Source organism: Sphaeroforma arctica (genome assembly GCF_001186125.1).
Source record: "Sphaeroforma arctica JP610 unplaced genomic scaffold supercont1.1223, whole genome shotgun sequence".
Lineage (NCBI taxonomy): Eukaryota > Ichthyosporea > Ichthyophonida > Sphaeroforma > Sphaeroforma arctica.
The window spans coordinates 1-2,607 of NW_014039335.1; the positions used below are offsets into that span (position 1 = coordinate 1).

Consider the following 2,607-nt stretch of genomic DNA (forward strand, 5'->3'; position numbering starts at 1 on the left):
ATACATACATACATACATATATTATATATATATATATATTATATATATATATATATATTGTTTACAAATTTAACAAGTATATGCACATACAGGGACTAAAACTTGAATGGCATAATTTTTAATTTCGGTAATACTATACTTCAAAGCTGAGCATATATGCTGTTACGCCAAATTTGAATACATATACCTGTAAGTGTATGTCTCAAATACAAGTACATTCACATCGTAATATCGTCGCTTGTTGTCATCACGCATTAGTGGCCACTATAATTGGTTGGTAGTCCAGGTGCATGTACCGAAATGGTGTCGCGAGTAGGCGTGTTACGGCTGGCGGTTCAATTGGCAGAGTTTCGTTTGTCTTTCGTGGTTACTTTCTCCGAAGTTATCTTTACCGTTTTCGTATCTCTGCGCTAAAGCTTGAATCCACCGATTTCTCTAAAACCCTAAACCCTAAAACTGAAGCCCTGAACCCCTAATCGGACGCATCAGATATGTATAGGTGTCTGTAGCTGTATCAGTTAAACATCTGATTGTTCACGAAGAATCAGTGCCCGTCGTACGCTCGTGCTGCATATCTGTATCAAAGCTGCCTACTGCATCGATTGTACTGTAGGTCGGTTCGATGTATTAGGAGTTGAGTTTTATATCTAGATCTCAGACTTCAATCAGTGGCGCTTCGAACCGCATGATCCACCTATCTGGCAATGTGTTGTTCATCTGCCACTCCTTTGGCCGTGTGGAGTTGTCTGTGTTAGTGAATGACTTGATAAGTGAAGTGCATCGCATGAGGCGCAAACGAGGAAGGAATGTTGGTTTATCAGCTACAGCTGTACTAGTTCGTTTTCTGTGTTTATTTGGTTCACTCAATGAACTGCACTAGTTCGTTGTGTGTGATCCAATCTCAACGGACCATTCGATATCGCATCAGTTGTTGGGATGAGTTTTTCATTCTATGTTAACAATTAACCGCCTCTGCACTAGACGCAATATGACAGCGACACTAGTATGACCACTTTGAAGCCCTAAACCATAAACCCTAGAACCCTGAGCAACGCAGATCACTAGAGTACAGTACCCGTGCGGCACTAAGGCAATGTCGTCGCTTCAGAGTGTGATGGTGAGGGCTAAAACCCCAACAGCGCAAACCGCTCCTCCTTCGCGCTAGCGAACAAGTCTTTGAAATACGGCGGAGTGTGCTCAACAGGCGCTGCACCACTCACAGTCCCATTGGTCCCATTGGGAGAAGCGCTCGCCGCTGTGGGTGCGTTGTCCTCGCCTACTAGCGCACTGCCCTGCCCTGTCCCTGTCCCCTTATGCGGGTGCAGGTGCAGTGGGGTGTTGTGAGCTGCGTCGGTGCACGCGTCCTTGTGCTTGTCCCTTGTCTCGTCTGTCGCAGACGCACTGACACCCACTGCCGGGCCTCCGTTGCACATGTCCGCTATCGCATCGCAGTAGTCGAACTGCTTGTGGGGCTTTCCTGGTGGGTTGAAGTGGTGTACTCTGTTCAACGGATCCACTAAGTCCTCATCTTGCACCTCTACCTCAGTGTTTTGGGCCTCACTCGCTGCCCAGTCCAGCGCTATCTGCTCCTCAGCTGCCCTCTCTTGGACCATCTGTCCCAGTGTAGGTAGCTGCACCTTCTCTGCATACACCCGGGCTGCCAGTTTGGCCTGATACTGGAACAGTGGGAACGGTACTATGGATAAGGGCAGCCCAATGTGGCACACACTCGGGTAGTCTATATCGAAGAAGTGAAGGTATAGCCGCTCCAGGTACTTCTTAGTCGGAGAAACTCGGTCTAGCGTAGTGCCTGGGGAGAAGCAATGCAATCAGTCGTTACTAGGCAACCAAGGTGTCTTATTTGGAATACGTGTATTTGTTATCTGGAGTTGATTGTAGAATGCAGAAATGACCGGCACGAACGCCCATCCCATAAATAGATCAGTGCATTTAGATCTCATAACTAGATCATTGCATATAGATCTCATAACTAGATCAGTGCATATAGATCTCATAACTAGATCAGTGCATTTAGCACATGTCTACAACACGTGTTATGTCAGAATCACGTACATACGGGCTGCCATATTGCACCAATAACTCGGTTGCAGCGTGCACGCATCGTCACAGTACGTCAGGCGTACCAAAAGGACGCAACGCATTTATCGTATGGGCCAGTGCACTCCAGTTCACATATCAGTAGATCGATAGAAGGAGGGTATTCAGGTCACTCGCGAGTGGTAAAGGTTTCAGAACGCCACTGGTGAGAGCAGGCGAGCACAGAGGAAAACACACAGATGACATATGGACGCAAACGCAGGTCAGATTATTTTGATCATAGACTTGCGCAATGCCAGCAGAAGTCCGTATCACTGGCGAATGAGCCACCGCTGTCCTATTTATAAAGACAATGGGCCACCTCTGTCCTATTTACAAAGACAATGGGCCACCTCTATCCTGTTTACAAAGACAATGGGCCACCTCTGTCCTATTTACAAAGACAATGGGCCACCTCTGTCCTATTTACAAAGAAAATGGGCCACCTCTGTCCTGTTTACAAAGACAATGGGCCACCTCTGTCCTATTTACAAAGACAATGGGCCACCT

The 2,607-nt window shown here is 46.8% G+C and overlaps 1 protein-coding gene across 1 annotated transcript; it reads right to left on the minus strand.

Moving 5' to 3' along the window:
• Window positions 1-336: 336 nt before the first annotated feature.
• SARC_10367 (hypothetical protein) lies at window positions 337-2,087 on the minus strand (the record flags this gene model as incomplete). Its single annotated transcript, XM_014295590.1, has 2 exons — window positions 337-1,810; window positions 2,078-2,087. 2 exons carry the CDS (start codon window positions 2,085-2,087, stop codon window positions 1,125-1,127), a joined length of 696 nt encoding a protein of 231 aa, XP_014151065.1. The 3' UTR covers window positions 337-1,124.
• Window positions 2,088-2,607: the final 520 nt, after the last annotated feature.